The sequence below is a fragment of the Asparagus officinalis genome, chromosome 7 (assembly GCF_001876935.1).
Source record: "Asparagus officinalis chromosome 7, Aspof.V1, whole genome shotgun sequence".
Classification (NCBI taxonomy): domain Eukaryota; kingdom Viridiplantae; phylum Streptophyta; class Magnoliopsida; order Asparagales; family Asparagaceae; genus Asparagus; species Asparagus officinalis.
Genome location: NC_033800.1, coordinates 96,469,814 through 96,487,750, shown reverse-complemented (window position 1 = coordinate 96,487,750; position 17,937 = coordinate 96,469,814). Strand labels below are relative to the sequence as shown.

Sequence of the window (17,937 nt, the reverse complement as noted above, 5' to 3'; positions counted from 1 at the left end):
GGCGCAGCCCCACCTAAGAGAAAACAACAGTAGACATAAGCTGCTGCAACACAAGGCAGATTGTCAGAGAAAAAATATAAGCATGTTCTTACCAGATCCAACGTTAAGGATAAGATCCTCAATGTTCTTCTTCTCGAAGAGCTTAGCGAACAAACCAGGCCAGTATGATTCAATTGGCACATTGGCAGCCTTGACCAATGTAGCTATCTTCTCAGCCTACAACAGCAGCAAGACAAACAAGTAGGTAAAAGGAAACCACATAGAAATTTATGTCACAACATAAACAAAAGCATACAATGATAAAGACAAGAAAATTGAATTTTTTTTATGTTCCTATTGCAGAGAATTCTGATCTTATTTTGCAAAGGGAAAATAAACACAATCAGTTTAATTTTACTGAACTAAATCAGAACCTAACAGTTAGAAAATAAAAAAAACATTCATCCTAGAAACTCACCCTCATGAATCCTAGAAAAATCCACCTCTTATCATCTTAGGTCATTTTACACAGGGTTTCATCATCTTCAAATCAAACCCGACATTTATGCATAACAATTGAATTTAACATTCAATGTTATGATGTTACTTGATATGTAAAAAAATTACAGACAAAAAATAATTCAAACAATGAATTTTGATTTCATAAATTGGATGTCTGTCCTAAAAAATACCCGGTTTTAGCATGTCATGTTTCATGTTACAATCTGATATCAATAAATTTAGCTTGTTGCAATACATTACCATAAGTTACCAGCTGACATATATAATACAGCACAAAGGGACTTAGAATATCTTAATATTTACTCTTAAAAACTTCAATAAATAAAAATGAATTTTTAAAAGGAGAATCTAAAAATGTTTTACAGTAGTTTTTAGTATAACAAACAAATCTAAGGACTACATGCTAAGTGAAGAACGAACGAAACCCTACCTATTGACCTCAGATTGTAAAAAAAAAGTTGGTTTTTATTTTTATTTTTATTTTTATTTTTTTGGGCGGGGGCCGGAGGATACCGTGATGGGGATGCCATCGTCGTAGAGGATGATGGCGGCATATGAGCAGGCGAGTTCCGAGGCCGACATTCCCGCTCTACAAGATCACAGCAAAAAAAACGAAATGAGAAATCTCAGAAGGGAACCCCAAGATTTAGATCAAGATACAGATAGAAAACAGAAAAGACGTAGAAATTTACTTTCAGAAAAATATGGAAACCGCTCGCTCGCTCGCGCCGACTCGGAGAAGAGGGATTCTTCGGAAACCCTAGCTTGGGCGTCTCTTATATACACGGCTGTCGCGTGATGGTTGGCTCCCTACTCTTGGGGGCCTATTGCGGCTCTTTTAGCCCAGAGGAGTTGGGCGCTGGGCTTCGTTTCCAGCCCATAAGCTAGAAGGGCGCTGGGCTTTTTTTTGCTTCTTGGAGGGAATTTATCTTCCGGATACTACAAACTAGGGGCTAAATTACCAAATATGCATTAAAAAAGAGTGCCTTTGTCAACAAGGTCTATTCCGACTGTCGACGCAAGCTTTGGAAGCGAGAATTAATAGATTTTTGCATACGTATCCCTAAACACTTTCATATTTACAATATCGACCCCAAGTTCTAATATTTGCCCCAAAAAAAAAAAAACTCAGCCCCTCGTTATCCTCATCCCCTTACTCTGCCCACTCGCTCTTCCTCCTCCGATCAGTAAAAAAAAATCAGCCTCCTCCTCCTCCTCTCTTAGACACAATATCAAAACTTTACCTAAAAGTAGAGGACCGAGTGGAGGAGAGGAAGGATAAATAAGTTCAAAATTTTTGAGAAGAGAGGTGGGGTTTGAGACGGAGGGAGAGGAGGAGCTAAGGGTGAAGATCTGGGAAGGGAGGCGGGGGAGGGGAGTAGTGTTGGATATTTTGTTCATAAAAAGGCAATTTTGCATTTGTGAATAGTTCCACATTGAAAAATGAAAGTAAGTCCAAGAGGTTTATATTGGTTCACATTTTATTAGGCCTTGAATAGTGTTCTGGGTTTTGTGGGCTTTGCAAAACACACGCACGCGCTCGCACGCACGCACACCTCGCCGCCGCCGCACGCACGCACGCGCGCGCCACACCGCACACTTACACTTTTTTGGATCTCAGTATTTTTATTTTTTCGTTTGCATTCCGCGTGACTTGTTCGTAACGAATGCGGAGTTGGCGCAGGGAGTTACGCGGATGCTGCGTAACGTATGCGGATTCGAACAACGGCTCTTTGGCCTCCAGCTCCTATATATATCGGGGTTCTCCTCCTCGGAAGACACAGTGAAAAGCAACATCCTCTCTTCTTCTGCAAACGATTCTTCCTTCATTTCTTTCTCAAAGTTTTGTTAATGTGTTCATTATTTTTCCGGGCAACCATCTTTGTCTGAGCAGAAGCTATGCTACTCTCGCCCGAGTACAGAGGTCGGCCATTTTTCGGGGCTTTTACCGCTAAGGGGAGAGGATTGACTACGCCAAGGCGATAGGCGGGTCCTCTATCTTCTAGGACAGTGAAATCACGACTGTACCCGTTCAAGCCTGATGTTCTAACTTTTTAATTTCGAATTTATACTAATTATTTTCTTTTTTGACAGCAATCTAGAAGATAGATTTTTTTACTGTTAATTTAGATCTGAAATTAATTGCTTTTAATAATTACAAATTTTTTTGTTAATTCTGTGTTAAATTCAATTTTTTAAAACATTGTTCATCAGGTTTACTGTTCACCCGACATTCAACGTGGCGGACATTTCTGACTAGCATCCTTCAATCAAGTTGTATTCGAGTGATGAGAACTCAGAGACGAGTTCTTCCGAAGAATGAGGGACTGATGCAGGAGATCAAATCTTGGACGAGCTGAGAAGAAAAGCAGCCCAATCGAGTCGAGCAAACGACTCGAGACGATAGGACGAGACGACATGCGACAGGACAAGTCGACACATCCCAGTCGACACGAAAGGCGGGACTACTCGACATACTTAGTCGACTCATGTCCAGTCGACACGAAAGGCGGTATTACTCGTGTCGACTCGGACTTCAAATTAGGAAAGAGACCTTTTGGTTATTTCCTTTTTGATTAGGAAAGAGTTCTTTTTGGTTATTTCCTTTTTGATTAGGAAATAGTTCTTTTGGTTATTTCCTTTTAGATTAGGAAAGAGTTCCTTTTTAGTTATTTCCTTTTAGATTCATACTTTTTTTTATTAGAGTTAGGATAGATTTAGTTGGCTATAAATAATAGTTCCTTTTGTAAATCAAATAATTAACTTTCAATTATTCAATCAAGAGAATTGTTCTCCATTGTTCTTCTTCTCAAGTTTGAGAAACCTAGGGCTTGTGGATTCAAGCTTGTTTTCTACCTGCTATTGTCAGGGCTCGTCGGCATCGGAACGATATCCAATCGGTCTCCCCGTTTCTACGTCTGCGTCATATTCCATCTTGACTCATTTGAACATTCATAAAACCATGCATTATGCCTTTTTATCATTGTGACCCTAATCAATATCATTGCTCGAACATGATAGTGTGACATTAGGGCTCCAACATGGCAGTCAGAAACATGGAAAATGTGTGATAAAATTTTTTATGTATCAAGATTTAAGATGCTGATGGGGGACAATGTATATAGAGGAGCTGTATCAAGCTTAGTGAAATGTTATGCACTTTATCTTTCCGAGTCATTCCCTCTTGCCTGAAAGCTTAAATTAGGTAGTTTGTAAGAACTTGATTATTTTTGTCTATTTAGTGAACTAATTGGGAGTCATATTCGTCTCAACATGTCAATGCCCTATAGTGCTCCTACAGGCTCACCGGTCCCAAGCATAACAATTTCTATTGTTTTTTTTTTTTGATGACAAGGGAAACTTGGTCACCCCAGCTCAGTTTAACTCCTTTGGAGCCCCGCCAGCGGCCCTGGTTCGATTTCCATTGTTCCCTTCACATCTACAAGGAGCTACCATTAATACCAGGGGCTCATCCCCACGGGCAGAGCGCGGGCGAGCAGCGTGGGGACCACTGGGACGCGAACTGGTGAGCATACAACGGGCTGAGCTGGATTTGGTGACCAATAAAACCCCGGGTTTCCGTCCCCACCCTTAAACCAAGGGAAACCAGGTGAATGCGGCTACGAGGATTCGAACTCCTGACCAACAACGGGCAATAGCCTGGAGAGATACACTCCCCCATGGAGAGCTGCTGACCATGAGTCCCACCCGCGGGTGGTAACAATTAGGAGAAAGCTAGAGTCGTTTCTAGATTACTATACTTTCTATATTTGCATTGTACTGCGAATTTGATTCGTAAATCATTTTTGGAGATGATATTTGTGTATATTTTCTTGTAATTCCTAGTCAAATTTGTTGGGAGTCCAACATTATCACAAGATATAATGGAATTATACCAACTTTATAATTTTCATAATTGAGGGTTCCAATGGGTAACAAAAAGATGAAAGTCTCCCAAAATTAAGGTATCTCAAACTTCTTTTTTGATTGCAAATTTCATAATAGGTGTTTAATTTATGGGCACATGGTTATATTTTCCATATTGACTCGTTTGAACATTCAAGCGCAATAACCCATCAATGGGAAGATTTTTTGGACTTTTACAAGTACACCAATGAAAAACTATAAAACAACAAACCAATAAAAAATTAAAACAAATCCGATCATTATTAAAACTTTCAAACACATTTTCGAGTGCTTGCTATTAACTACTATTAGGTTAGCAAAATTTATAAATAGTGTTGCATTATCCTAGATGATTGAATTGTATCTATAATTGCAACACCATAGCATAGTAAAATCTTCACTTCAAACGGATTGCGAGTAAGTCAATTTTTTTTTTTTTTTTTTTTGGGGGGGGGGGAATGTGACTTAGTTCGTTATTATCTACAAAAACATATCACGCTGAAACCCCGCATTATGCCCTTTTTACCATCATGGCCTTAATCAATATCATTCCTTCAACTGTTCAACATGACAGTGTGAAATTAGGGCCCCCACATGGCAGTCAGAAAACATGAAAAGTGTCTAATAAAACATTTTTTTATGTATCAAGATTCCAGATGCTGATAGGGACAATGTATATAGAATTAGGCAGTTTGTCAGGGCTGGATCATTTTTGTCTACTTAGTGAAGTAGTTGGGAGTCAGATTCATATATACATGTCAATACCCTATAGCGCTCCAATAGACTTGCAGGTCCTAGGCATAACAGTTTATATTGTTGCTCATGTAATCATACAATTAGGAAAAAGATAGAGCAACTTCTACGTTATTGTACTTCCTATATTTGAATTGCGCTGCAAATTTGTTTCTTCAATTATTTTTGGGGATGACATTTGTCAAGTTTGTAAGGGTGTCCAATAATATCACAAGATATGTGGAGTTATACCAGCTTCGTGATTATGTTAATTGAGCTTTTCAATGGGTAAGAAAATAGTGTGAAAGTCTCGCAAAGTTAGGGTATCTCAAACTTCTTTTTTTCATTGCAAATTTCAGAATAGGTTTTTAATTTGTGGACGTATGCTAATATTTTCCATCTTGACTCTTTCGTCTTTCGAACATTCAAGCGTAACAACCCATCAATGTATAGATTTTTTTTTAAACTTTCACAAGTAAACCAATGAAAAACTAAAACAACAAACTAATGAAAAACTAGAAGGGCTCCAATCATTACCAAAACTTTCAAGCACATCTCCGAGTGTTATCTATTAACTAATATGAAGTCAATAGAATCCGTAAATAGCATTACATTCTCATGGATAATTGAATTGTATGTATAATTGCAAACACCATAGCCTAACAGAACCTTGCTTCAAACGTAACTGTTGAGTAAAGACAATTTTTGGGGAAAGGTGATTTAGTTCGTTATCATCTACATAAGCCTGCATGTCACACTAAAACCACGCATTATGCCTTTTTTGATCATTGTGACCCTGATCAACATCATTGCTCCAGCATAACATTGTGAAATAACTGAACATCTCAAATTTGTTTTCATAATAACAAAAGCAGAAACGGAGTAGATGAATAATAGGCAAGAAAAACCAATATATAGGAGGACAAGAAGTAATACACGTGCATTTTTCTTCTTCTTCTTAACAACCGTTCGTATAAGAACACAGATCCAATATCAAGTGCAACGAGAAGTTGACTTTGCAGAAGTATTTAGATAAAGCTAAAGGGAGAGCAGAGCAAAAGCACGCCATCGTTTCTCATCTAACATATAATGGTTAAACTCAGACATATTTGAAGTTCAGTTCTCGTTGATGCCTCAAAACATCCTCTGTCATGCTGAACTGCTCATGTGTCCCAATCCCACCATAGCATTATACGTCCAAAAAGAATTACATGCCAATTTTCCAGATGAATCTCATCACAATGTGAAACATCTAGTAGAACCAACCTGTTACTTGAGTTCAGAACTTTCAGCGGGGCTAGCCACACTCGAGCGTGGGGCTTACGCACGAGTGTGGCTAGTATAGCTCTAAGAGCTTTAGAAGTAGAACACGGTTCAGATTCAAAAATCTTACAACAATAACTATTTGAATGTTTCTAGGCTACAGAGAAACACTTCCACCAGCTGGATGATAATGTTGGCCTTCCATGAATTTGTCAAACTGGGGGGCCATTTTACGAACAAAGTCAACAGATTCAGATAGACGATTCAAAAGGTTCAGGAATGCAATTACTTCGTTCCTTTGCAGCTGCAACTGAAAGAACAAGAATAGACATCATCATCAATGATTTTCTCGTCAAAGAATATTTACTAAATTTATAACTGATTATTACCCTAACATCAATTGATTGATTTCTTTTTACTAGGCCGAAATATGAAAATAGTTTACTAGTTATCAGAAGAGAAGTAACTTACAGGCTGATTCTTTGTACTTTGGCCATTGACTGAGAACAGAATCTTCAATGCTGTGCCAAGACCCAGAACTTGAAGTTTCCCCCATAGGCGGCACTTTTCACAGCCTACACAATCCATCAATGCACTAAAAATGTGCACATCAGTTAACATTTGCTTAATATTCAACTTCCATCATAATATAACAAGTAAGGTTGTGGTGAAACCTGATGTTTCTGAATTGCTTTTGAATCTGTTGCATCAATTCAGGTCCACTTTCCCCTTGCCAAAGCTTGGCTTCATTAAACGGAAGAGGGCAAGCAGACTGCAACTTAGGGTTGTAGACTAACTGCCTCACTAACGATTGTGTTTTCAGATCTTCTTCAGGGTTCCCAGTGTCATATTCAGCCTGCTCTAAATAGTCTGCAGCCTGAAAGACATAAAACAGAAAGCTATATTGTACAAGATAGCTATGAAGAAGAATAAATATGGATAAGCACTCAGACACAAAACGAATTAGATGTCGAATTCCTAAAACAATATATGGGAAGGAAGTCAAAGGAACACCAACTTGTATATCTATGCATAAACATGCCCATGGGCTTATATAATATTACAGAGTGGTCTTCTAGGGTAAATAGGTTGGAAGGCAGAATTTGGGGTTTCAAGACAAATCAGAAGGATAATAGATGGACATGCGAAATAAAGAACATGAATGCAAGCTACAGACTGATAGCATTTGATATAGAAAATCCCATATATAAAAGTGATAATATATGATGATATAGAACCTTCATCTAATCTATAGAACTTGTGAATGAATGCAATCATTGCCTATATATAAACCGTCCATCTCAACACTGTTAAACTGTGTACATTAATGGACAAGCTTATAAAAGCAGCAGATCAACCAAAATGATGTCCTAAAATCACAACCTTAACTTACGCAAAACTGTTAGTCAAGCGTCAAAGAGTTACCATGAGAATAAGCATATGCATGTTTCGACATGGCAACTTAACGTCATGCATGCACTTATAGTTCTCCGGTGCATGCAATGCATACATTACGTAGTAAACATGTGCATAAAAATTTTTAACATCTAAATAGTCAATGCTAATTGCTAAATGAATAGTTTTTTAAAAAAATTATTGCCAAAGGTGATATAAAGTATCTTACTGTCAGAAAATACAGAGTGGGGGAAGTTATCACATAATGAGCGGCGGTTAGGATGTTTTTAGGTCTTTCCAATTTTGTCCTAGCTAGCTAGTTTCAATGTACTATAAAATGTTGATGACAAATGTTGAACTGTTTGAAATCTTGGCACATAGGGGTAGTAATAAATGTACAATAAATTATTGAGGACATATGTTGAATTTTTTTAAATCTTGACACATACGGTCAGAACCAAAAGTATAGTTTTTCTTAAATAATAGTAGTAGATAATAGATGCCTGGTTACTCAACATGGAATTCAGATGGAAGTGCAAATCTACATGTATTGTATCAGACGAAAATGAACGTATATTTGAGCAAACACTACCAGTAAGATGAGGCGAAGGGATGGCTTTATTGCCAAAACAACTATATAAATGTGCTTTCCAGGATAAAACATAAAACCTCCCACATGCATGAACTATGTTCTGCTCAATGTTGAAAATAACACGTTATATGGCGTAAAATGGCGTTTAACGTGACGTAGCGATGGGTTAACGCTATGTAGCGTTTTGAAATAGCACAGATCACAAATAACGTATGCTATTTCGGGCATAGCGTACGTTTTGTGGTGTTTTTGCGTAGCGTTGCTTAGCCTGCGTTATTTGATTAATGGCTAGGATTTATTTTAAAAAAAAAATCAACGACTGTGATTGACTTCAAATTCAACAAAACCCTAAAAATAAAAGAGATGCCGTCGCCCAGATTCTAACCTCGTCTTCGTCTTCGTCTCAGGCCCTCGTCGTCGTCTTCGTTTCAGGCCCTCGTCGTCGTCTTCGTCTCAGGCCCTCGTCGTCGTCGTCGTTTCAGACCCTCGTCGTTGTCTTCGTCTCAGGTCCTCGTCGTCATCTTCGTCTCAGGCCCTCGTCCTCGTTTTCGTCTCAGATCCTCATCGTCGTCGCCGAACTTAGGGCCTTCGTCGTCGACGAACTTAGGAGACTAGGGTTTTCTTGGGCCGCTACAAATGGTGACGGCGACTGATGAGAGAGAGCGAGGGTTGGTTCGTAGAGAGAGAGAGGAGGGGGGAAGGAGATGATGAGGGAAGAGGTGAGGATGGGGTGGGTTTTTTTATAAAGGAATTAGAAGAGGATAAGGTCGGAGGAGTTGACGGCGTGGGAAGCAAGGGTTTTTATAACGGAGGAGTTAATGGAGGAGTTGACGGCGACGGGTGATGTGGGTTTTTTTGTTCGTTTATTGGCTGATTTGCACATATACCCTTAAATTATGGGTATTTGTGAAAATAATTTTTAAATCTGAGTATTTTGAATGTTATATATCTATAAATTATTTAAATAATAATAAATTATTTAACCTACGTTACGCTATGCGTTATCGCTATTGTAACCTAACTGGAGGGAAGTGTTACGCTATGCGTTAATGCTATTTTCAACATTGGTTCTGCTTATTGCTATGTAGAAGATTTTTTATATAGAAAATAGCATCATCATAAAGGTTATAAAATGAATTTCATTACCCATTAGGGCATTTAGGTGTGGTGATTGGTGCTTGTTCTTCTAGTTTAGCACCTCTTACTCATTCTCTTGAAAAATAAACCAACGTATCATAAAACACAAAGCTTTCAGCTAAAGATGGAGATTTGATCAGCATGAACAATAGCTTACATAACAAAAGTTACAGGACTAGTGGCCCGAAATAGAATCATATGGTTGATCTGAGTGATTTGTGCAATCGAAAGCAAAAGTCTGGCCAAGTACAGACAAATACTGAGCACATCATGACTAAACATATAAGGTATATGTCATTTCACCATTGTACATATGTTTTAAGGCACCCACAGGGGCGAAACCACATAGGCCAAAGTGGTGTCACATGAAACTATTTTGGTCCTGGATCCCACCCAATTTAATTGACCCACTCTGCTAAAAGAATCTTAGATAGACTTGGTGACCCCACACAAAATGCATATTTTCTATCATAAGCAATCCATGGTCTTTAGACTCTCTACCATAGGTTTCCAATATTTCTATTTAAAATGTTTTTTATCTATTAAGTTGTTATTTCTTTAATTTTTAATTATTAATTATATAGTGGCAACACTTTTTAAGAGATATTACATCCACCACTGGTTACCCAATTCTGCACTTTTGTTGCAACGGAGCACGTGCACCATACAGGTTCTCAGAATACCTTTAATGGTGCATATATGTCTCAGTTGTTAGGTGATTTTTAGACTAAGACATTCAGTAATCAGGCATGCTTGTGCAAAGCTTCTACATGGAGCATGTTCCAATGATACACGTTGGCACTAAAAGTTCATTCAACTTTAGTAGCTTAGGAAGGGTAAGCATGGACATCACAGGGGTAACTTCTTACTGTCATCCAATAGCAGCACCTCCAAATAGCCTAACCTAATGACTACATCTCCACCAGCTGTTGCTAGGCCTGTCTGGATAACCAGATGTATTATCCAAATTATCATGTTAGAAAGCCTCTGCATTATATTAGATATGACAGAACTTTGCTGCCAAGAACTATTTTGCACATTCTGCACAAATTTTTTTAGGAAAAAAAATTAAAGTTTACTGACTAGTGATAATAATTTATAAGAAAGGTGCAACGGTTATTAGTCATTTAAAAAGTAAATGGAAGAACGCTTCTATAATGTTTCTACAGGACATCTCTGGGAGGTGTATCCCTTAAAATGCGGGGGAATATTCTTTAACAGTTTCCCATAAGCAAGATTCTTTCTACTACCCGACATCTTCCTATTACTTACAATGTCCCAAGCAAGGGTTTCCACATGCCCTAGCATGTTTGACATCCCTAATGATGGAGTTCCTACCACAATTCCTCTTGGAAAATGCTTACTAAATTCTAAGTTAAATGGAAATAATATTATACCTTCCTAGTACATAGTGACACAGGATTATTTACTTAGATCAATAAACGTCAAGTGGTGATAGCCCTGATACCATTTTTAATCACCTAGTCAAGGAATATCCAAGAGATCAACCATCCTACTATTACTCTTGCCCAGCAAAAATTAAGTATGAAGTATTCACCATGAATTTTTTCTTAACATGCTAGTTACAATTTAGTTTTTACTTTATTGGGCTGGGAATATTATATGTTAGCTATATTTGTATTGCAAAATGATACTGAACCAAGGTTTTAAATATCAGTTATTGGGGATTTATCAGACAACCAAAATTCATATTGGATAACAGATAGCAGGGATAAGTATTATTTATCAGAGTGACATATCAAATGGTGTGTGTGTGTGTGTGTATATATATATCATAGCCTAAACTATAATCTAACCATAATTAATAAAATATAAACATACCAAAATGTAAATAAATATGTTTAGGATCACTAACCAATTATAGAAACTTGCTTCTTGAATACATGCCCCTTGCTTGAAATCAAAACCAATGTAAGTTCGTTTTGGAATCAGTGCAAATCTATGTTTCAAAAAGTGGGGATTTCTAGGATCAACATTCAAGATGCAATTGAAGTGTAATGTGTATGTCAATGATTGACATCAAGTGTTTTTCTTATATTCGATAGTCATTTGTCCATCACATGCATCATGCTCAAGTGGCACCAAAATACCACCTAGACACAATGCCATATGTACGTGGAAAAGCAACATTCAAACCATCATACTACTGTAAAATTGAAGCAATCTCACAATTTTTTCATATCTTGGTTGCTTCCTAATTCATCCTTGAAAAGAAATAGGCATATGGATTTACACGCTCAAGTTCATGGTGAAGTTATCATCTCAGTTGAAAATAAATATAAAACACGGAGTAAGATATTTAATGTGCAATTCAAAAGACTGACATCTAAAAGTAAACAAAGGTGCAAAGGAAAATAAAATGCACTGCACAAGTATTACAACTTGATAGAAATACATGCAACTATGAAACAAATGTACCTTTGTTACTGCCCGCAAAACAAATAGAAACGAGAAATACAAATTTCTGACACGATCAGGATGTTGCAAAACACGGTCATATAGCAATTTAAGATTTGGCCCCCACTGGTTCATGCAGTAAGAGTAAAAAGTATGTCAGAAAGTTACAGTTTATGAAAAATGTATCCAAAAGGTACACGCGCACATAAGCATTTTATAGTTTAAGTTTGGGGGAAAACCAGGTTTTTGGCTTCGTCAAGGAGATAGTCAGAAGCTATATGAACCGAGATTGAGGTATGTAATCCTGAAATCAACTTATACAGTACTTTTTTCTCTGGACAAAATTCACCGGAAGGATCTGCAAAAGAAGATAAATAACTAACATCATACGAGCAAAAACAAATATTTGTTTCCCCAGTTCTCCAAGAAGTTATCTTCTCCGGAATCACTAATCAAAAAGGTAGCATTTGACACAGTTCACCCAGAATTTTATGATTTGTTAAGTAACATTTCCCAATGCCATACGTTTGTCTTATCATTAGTAAGAGTAGCACATAAACTTGTGTCATATCACAATGTTACACTACTGAGTTCATTCAGCAAACCACAAATTAAAGTGAACGTAGTAGATCATGTATGCCAAGTTTAGCTATCAGTTGCTATTTTATTAAGAAAGGTTAGAAAATGATGTTACCATATTATATCATGCCAAGTAAGATGATACCATGGGAAAGGTTGGTCTTCAAAAACATGCTCCAGATGGGCCCAGGTTAAGGTAACCTGGGTTGACTAAAAAATGGGCAACACAAACCCGCTTTAGTGTCTCTTTGCTCCTAACTTAACCATTTCCAAACAAAAACACAGAGAAATTCAAACACATGCAGAGACATCAACACAAAAACTCAGAGACATCAACACAAAAACTCAAAACACACACACACCCAACCCAACCACGCACGTGCACTAAAGCACAAACTCACGCACATGCTCCTGTGTGCATGCATATATACAGATACATATATAACCTCTTATAAGGGGGGAAAAAGGGAAACTAGGACAGTATTCTGACCGAGTTACGATTTGGTAATCTCACATAGTACTTTGTGCCTACCCACCCACCCCCCACTCCCCACCCAAAGGAAAAAAATAAAAATAAATAAAAGTTGTAATAACCAAGTAGTAATTTCTTCATCACCCCCCTCACACACTGACACCGGAATATGCAATATGGGATCTAATCGTAATATAACATCTAAGAATAATTAACATTTTGTCATAGGATGAAATTCAAATGAAATCTTAAAATTTTAATGGTATTATTTCATAAAGTATAATAACACCCAATTTGGCACGAAATTTGACAGTTTGTTCAGTTGAAGCCCATATAGTTAATCTACTTATATCCTTCTTCTGCAATCTAATAGAATTGGCTATAAATGGATAAAAATGCTGGCCATCTGGTCTCAACATTAGAATAGGGACAGGTTCAATATCTAAATTGTAAAACAATTCCTTTTGGCAAAGGTTTAAGAATGAGCAATTAAGAAACACTAATCCGGTCGAGCATAATAAGTTAAATTGATCAACTAATTAGGTAAGGTTTATATTAGTTAGATCATCATCAATATTTGGTAAGAGGGAGGATTATTATTATTTTTATAAATAAAGAAGTTTTTTCTTATCTGTCTAAAGATGTGATTGGTTTTAACTTGGCTACATGATTTATCTTCATTACAACTTTTTAAATTTGATAAATTAAACAGGCTAACTCACTCTGCTCTTGAGGATACATTTTTGTGTTTTGACAGGTTAAAGAGGGGTTAACTTTTCCTAACCTCTAACTTAAAGCATTGTCAAATAACATAAAGAGATGACATCTAGATCTAATAAATGTAGAACCAAAATGGTAAAAATATTGAGCAAACCAGCAAAGTTTTTAAATATCTCAAGTATAATTAAATTAGTTATCAGCAAAGTTGTTGCCATAACGATGAAACTCTCTCTTGTCCTTTACATGCATTGCGCATGTGCATTATAACTAGTTATATACACAGATGACCGACTTAGCGCATAAAAATCTGTGAAAAGAAAAGCAATATCTATTTCGGCTATTGGAGATAACAAGCCTTCTCGGATTAAAGTGCACATAACTTCTTTTATTAAGTAATATTTGAATGAAGAGGAGAGATCAACATCAGCTCTAGCAAATCTGGTTGCAAACTTTACACTCCTGCAGTTTTGACCAGACTAGTTAAAAGATATCTAATGCTTTCTCCTTTTAACTTTAATCTGAAACGAAACCCTTGCTACTAATATACGGACACTAAAATGTACAATGTTTTCTCCTTTTAACTTTAATATGAAACGAAACCTTCGCTATTAATTTACGGACAATAAAATGTACAAACTTATAACTAACATGTAAAGCCAAGACATACTATACGCATTAAAAAAATAATTCTCACTCACGACTTCAAGATAAATAATAGAATGAGCTCATATACATACTCAGAAGCTTTGGTCAGAAATCAGGGCAAATAGATATGTAATGGAATGTTGTATAATCAAACAGATGAATGTCATATGTGCCCATGGATGTCCTCCTATATTTAAATAAGAAGAGCAAGTAAACTTAAAGACCTGCCTGGCGCCTGCCAATTACAACTTGTTGTCCAATTTTCAGTAACGTTTCTTGCTTTTATTTCAATTATATCCAATCCGTGTCTTTCAGCTATATGTTTTTCAACCATGTTGCCTCTGAATACATATTCCAAGCCCCTCTCTGCCTTTGAAAGAGGACCAGCTACATAGCTCTAATCTAAATCGAGGCCAACTGAAGGACTCGATCAGAAATCAAAAGTATACTGCTCTGTCCATATAATGTCAACATACTGTGAGATGATGGTCCAAATTACAGCATTATGCGTATGAGAGAAGCTAACCTAAACCATGAATAACTGGCTGGAACTTGGTAGGAAGGGTACAACTATCAGTCAAGTGGTGAGAAGTGAGAACATGCAATCATCCAATCACCATATGCTGGCAACAATTCAAGATGAAAAGGAAAGGACAAAAGTATCTACAGGGTGATTTATTCATCACTAAGGGAAAACATATTAGCCAAGTAATAGATCGCCTTAAAACTTAAAACGGCAAGGACCAAAGGGAGTCTGGAACCCTTTGTTCTACAAGAGGAAATTATAGCCCCATTACTCTAGAAAACTATATTGAACTTTCAAGAAGATTATTTATTCTTACTCCATTGAAAGAGTAAGAATTAGTTTTTTCATAAAGGTATTCTAGTTCTTTGGACATTACCTTAATCCAGGAGCTTACATAACTAATAGTTATTTCTTCATATATAATGAAACAGAACGTAAGCTTTTTATTCAAGTTCTGCATTCTAATATTATAGGTGCTTCTCATGTAAATAGTAACCTTCTAAATCTTGAGAAGGTAACCAATATGTTTCATAATGGCACTCAAATAAAACCATGATGAACATCATTGTCAAATAGTGAACAATAAACTGACAATTAGAATAAAGAAACATCGGTTAAGAAAGACTGGGAAACAGTGTACAAAAAGATGCTAGGACTAACATTTTGGACAGTTTTCAGTGTAGATAGCATCCCATATCCTCCTAGCTGATGGACCCACATAACCAGTATAGCGTTCAGGATTTAGCTGAAGATTTACATAAGTCATCTCAGCTGCAAAAATAAATGAACTATCAAATGTCATCAACCATTTTTAGCAACCTGAATAACAGGACAAAAAACAAATATAATGTCATCGGGTATCATAAAGCAAGTAGACTTCCTACATGAGAAAAGAAATTTTACCATTATCGTAAAGCAAGTAGACTCATGCAGGAGAAAGGAAAAAAATTTACCATTATCGGTCTCATCATCATAGGTCCAAGGATTATCAACTTCAATCCATCCCCTAAAAGATTTGTTATCGAGTGTGCGATCAACGGCAGCCTCTGATTTTCCTTCCTGACACTTCAGATCATCGGCAGAAAGTGCTTGAAAGGGCTTCTTAAATGGCTTAGGGAATTCAGTCTCAGGACACTCACAAACACTGCAATCCCTAAGACGGCACATCCCATCATCAGGCCAAAAGGGGCAGTCACACCACAATTTAACCTATCAAAGTAGCAAAACAAGTGCTAATCAGTAAAAGGCTGCAGGATGCTAAGTTCCAAATGGGCTGGTGAATATAAATGGTGTAGCAGCACAATAGTAGTGATATGGTGTTTCACAATCAAACAAACATGCAATGAACATTAACCACATCCATTCTTCTCATTAGGAATATTGCCCATCCATTTTTAGACCCTTGGAATAACACCTCTCAAATGATAATAACATGTTTGTTCTTGGTCTTCTAAACTGATAATTTCCCCCCCCCCCCCCAAAAAAAAAAAATAATAATAAAAAAAAAATAAAAAAAACAATTTGGTTTTCATGCTATGTTTTAAGCCAAGCCACTTTACTCCAAAAGCACTAAAAGAGTAAACAGCAACTTAGCTCCAAAAGGACTAAAAGAGTAAACTGCAGTGCGTAAGAACAGTTTAGCAAAATCCAGTCGAACTGGATTTTTTTTCCTTGGCTGAAAAAGAATACAAGAGAAAGGATGGAGATGTTCTCCTCCTCCTATTTTTGTCATCCTCTTCATGTATTCTTAACCTACAGCTTGCTCTTTTTCCCATCCAAAGCCATCTTCAGAATGACTCCATTTCCATCCAAGTGGAGTATGAAGCTTGTTACTATACTTCAGAAGTCTACACTCATTGATCAAGAGCACAATTTGTAAAGCCGTTACTACAACTTAAAAAATAACTACAAATTAGTAAACCTCCAAGGAAAACAGGCCCCAGGTGATAACATTCTATTAAAAAAAAACAAAATACTGCTTCAATACATAGTGGGCAACTTTCACGTATGATGGTGTTAGATTCTAATGGGTAGATCAGATGGACTACCTTGAAGAATTTAGGATTGAGCAACAGCCTCAAACTATTTGAAGAATATTTGAAGGAAAATTAAAATCTATTTGATTTGCATCTACCCTTAAAATATCCCGTTTGAAAAATTAAAGTCTAATTGATTTGGTTTACAGGTGGGAGAATACTCGGTGTGTTCTGAAGCAAGAAGCAATCACCTTAAAATATCGGAAGAACGGAGCGGGGACCAGCTCTTGTAAAATCGGACGCAAAACCTCCTCGTTCACAAAATCTGCAGTCTCATAATCGCAAGTACAGCCCTCCACGATCCCAGTGTACCTTCTTGATCCCTGAAAGCTCCGAAAAGATTCATTCAAAACCCCTCCACCGACATCAAATCGGAGAGATACAAAAAAGAAAGAAAAATAATAAGTGAAGTTACCGGTGGGCACTCGATTGGCTTCTTGGAAAAGATCCCCAAAAGAGGGATCTTTCCATAACTCGCCGGAGCGTCGCTGCAATTGCCAAGAGACGGCGATCAGAGCACACCCAGCAGCAATCCCAATTGCCCCGCCGCTTCCGCCGCCGCTGTGGCTGTCGGCGTCCGCATTTCCCATCAGAACCCTAGATTTTATCGAAGAAGGGAAGGAACGAGAGAATAAACCCTGGATCAATATTTTCCCCCCCTTCCTTCAATAAAATGAAAACCCTAGAGATGAAGGGGTAGGTTTGGGGGTTTTAAAAAGCTTATTATTAGTTATGATTGAAGATTCAACGGAGGAAGAGGGAGAAATGGGAAAGCAGAAGAAAATGATTTTTTTTTTTTTTTTTTTGTGCCCCGTCAATGTTTTTTTTTTTTTTTTTTTTGTGCCCCGTCTGTTTGACTTATGACCAGTTGTGTATAATTTCGTGATTTTCTTGGGCAATTGTTTTTATTATAAGGAAACACGCGGGTGGTTTTTCAAAACATGGTACCGACGTCATGACGTGTTTGGTTCTTTCTCATTGGTGCAGTTGGATAAGACGCCTGGGATTCTTTGCC

At 37.2% G+C, this 17,937-nt stretch overlaps 2 protein-coding genes across 2 annotated transcripts in view; both read right to left on the bottom strand.

Annotated features, from left to right (window-relative positions):
• LOC109849449 (60S acidic ribosomal protein P1-like) overlaps window positions 1-1,301 on the bottom strand; it is a 3,531-nt gene extending 2,230 nt beyond the window's left edge. Inside the window, exons 1-4 of the mRNA XM_020419279.1 lie at window positions 1,194-1,301; window positions 1,015-1,090; window positions 93-216; window positions 1-13 (exon numbers count right to left, since the gene is read on the bottom strand). The exon at window positions 1-13 is cut by the window's left edge and continues 94 nt beyond it. Of these exons, the coding sequence (XP_020274868.1) occupies window positions 1-13; window positions 93-216; window positions 1,015-1,083 (206 nt within the window). The 5' untranslated portion in view covers window positions 1,084-1,090; window positions 1,194-1,301. The remainder of the gene's footprint in view (window positions 14-92; window positions 217-1,014; window positions 1,091-1,193) is intronic.
• Window positions 6,055-17,730, bottom strand: LOC109848153 (endoplasmic reticulum oxidoreductin-1-like). The gene is made up of 9 exons (XM_020417519.1): window positions 17,338-17,730; window positions 17,114-17,245; window positions 15,840-16,095; window positions 15,547-15,657; window positions 12,184-12,302; window positions 11,966-12,070; window positions 7,077-7,279; window positions 6,874-6,997; window positions 6,055-6,712 (listed from the first exon to the last, which is right to left on the bottom strand). Exons 3-9 carry the CDS (start codon window positions 16,051-16,053, stop codon window positions 6,560-6,562), a joined length of 1,029 nt encoding a protein of 342 aa, XP_020273108.1. The 5' UTR covers window positions 16,054-16,095; window positions 17,114-17,245; window positions 17,338-17,730; the 3' UTR covers window positions 6,055-6,559.